Source organism: Octopus bimaculoides, chromosome 6 (genome assembly GCF_001194135.2).
Source record: "Octopus bimaculoides isolate UCB-OBI-ISO-001 chromosome 6, ASM119413v2, whole genome shotgun sequence".
Taxonomy (NCBI): domain Eukaryota; kingdom Metazoa; phylum Mollusca; class Cephalopoda; order Octopoda; family Octopodidae; genus Octopus; species Octopus bimaculoides.
In genome coordinates, this window is record NC_068986.1 from 62755228 (window position 1) to 62757194 (window position 1967).

General features: G+C 35.5%; 1 protein-coding gene across 1 annotated transcript in view; it reads right to left on the minus strand.

Moving 5' to 3' along the window:
* LOC106879572 (fibrillin-2) overlaps nucleotides 1–1967 on the minus strand; it is a 276076-nt gene that overhangs the window by 235138 nt on the left and 38971 nt on the right. The window contains exons 3-4 of the mRNA XM_052968473.1: nucleotides 1782–1901; nucleotides 1309–1428 (exon numbers count right to left, since the gene is read on the minus strand). Coding sequence (XP_052824433.1) covers nucleotides 1309–1428; nucleotides 1782–1901 — 240 coding nt within the window. The remainder of the gene's footprint in view (nucleotides 1–1308; nucleotides 1429–1781; nucleotides 1902–1967) is intronic.

Genomic DNA, 1967 nt, shown 5'->3' on the forward strand with positions numbered 1-1967 from the left:
AAGTCAAAAGTACTGAATGGATCTTTATGAAATTTAGAAATTATATTCTATACATAAGGGCCATAACCTCCATGAAAATTAAAATATTTTTGCTGTTGATGAAATTTTAACCACAGATATTAGACACAAATGAAGTAATATTTCTAAAATTTCATCTTCTTAGAAGTTAGAAAGACCCCATCATGGGGACTTAACACCCACAATTTAGTCATTTTATCTAAGCAAAGACGAATACAGTTGTACTCTTGGAAGCTATAGGGTCACCCGAGCATAAAAGATGAGCAATATTTGTAATTCAATGGTACAATAGTGTAAGAGTTTTCTTTGAGATATACTTAGATTGTGATTTCTGCAATGTGGTGCATAAATTGTCAAGTAAATGACGGGCATCTTTGCCTCCACTGATTCACTTGCAAAGTGTTCAGTAAAGTTATTTGGTTGCAGGCCTCCTTTGAATCTTTTTATTATCACTGGGTCACACATAGTCCCCCGATGGTAACATTGATTTCAAGGCCTTCCCAGATGAGTGACTGGTTATTGAAAGACATTTATAGATTGTAAATTTATTTTGTCCCATTACCCATCGGTATAGTGGTCATTTGCAAACTTCAGAGGTGACACTTTCATTTCCCCTTAACCCTCACGTCACACAGTTGTTAATGTTTCAGTTGGGTCATGCCCTTCCAATTGCTATAGATCCGTAATGCCTCTTACAGCTGTGTCTGTCACCTGTATAGTGAGGAATCCTACATTGAGGAGTAGTAACGACTAGGCTAGGGTAGCTGACTGCTTATTGTGATCATTCGTCGTTTGGTTTCCTGTAGCTTTGCTCTCTTTTACAAACCCAGTGAACATACATATATTTCCTATTTCAAAGAAATTCAAACAATACATATAAGACCCAAGTTAAAAAGATTCCCAACAATTCAACTTCTATGGATGATATCAAGACACCCATCCCCAATAGGGGCCTTAACTCCCACATTTTAGAGCTCCATGAGCTCCATTTTTCAGGAGCAAAATCCTTTTAACAGGTTTCATAAGACTGGAATTTTGGAATCTGCACATAAAGATCAGTAGTATGGGATACATGTGTCATGATTAGAATTTTTTTACGGTGTGTAAAGAGGGAAAGAACCCTCATGTGCAATTTTGATGAATTTCGAATCATAGGTATTCCAGTTCATTAGAGAAAATATAACAGAAAAGTCTCATTATTCAATTGCATGTAACAAGGGCAACGCCGGGTATCTCTGCTAGTAATGACATGAATTAAGAATCATTCCAAAATTAGTGCTACATACTCACCAGAGCACTGTTTGTTGTTCACAAGCTGGTATCCTGATTTACAGGAACATTTGTAGCTTCCAACTGAATTGTGACAATTATGATGGCAGCCACCATTTCCTTTAGTACATTCATTTATATCTGAAAAATTATCATTGAAGAAATTCATGAAAATCCTATCATACAAGCAGGGCTGTGTGTTTCCAAACTTTCAGGAAAAATATATCTAAGTATAGAAAAATGTTTCTTTGTTTGGAAACAAGTGAAAGGAAGGATATCTAGCCATAGAAAATCTGCTTCAACGAATTCTGTCTGACACATGGAAACATGAAAAAGTGAATATTAAATGACGACGGTGATGATATGGACACCCCACACTTACACACATGCTCCCCACACTCATACACTCAAACACACAATCATCCAAACTATTTTCATAAATATGATGACATCTGTCAACTAAGATGATTCCAAAATTAAAGGTACATACTCACCGGAGCACTGTTTGTTGTTCACAAGCTGGTATCCTAATTTACAAGAACATTTGTAGCTTCCAACTGAATTGAGACAGTTATGATGGCAGCCACCATTTTCTTTAGCACATTCATTTATATCTGAAAAATTACCATAGGAGAGAAAATTCATGCATATATATATATATATAAAGATATATATATATA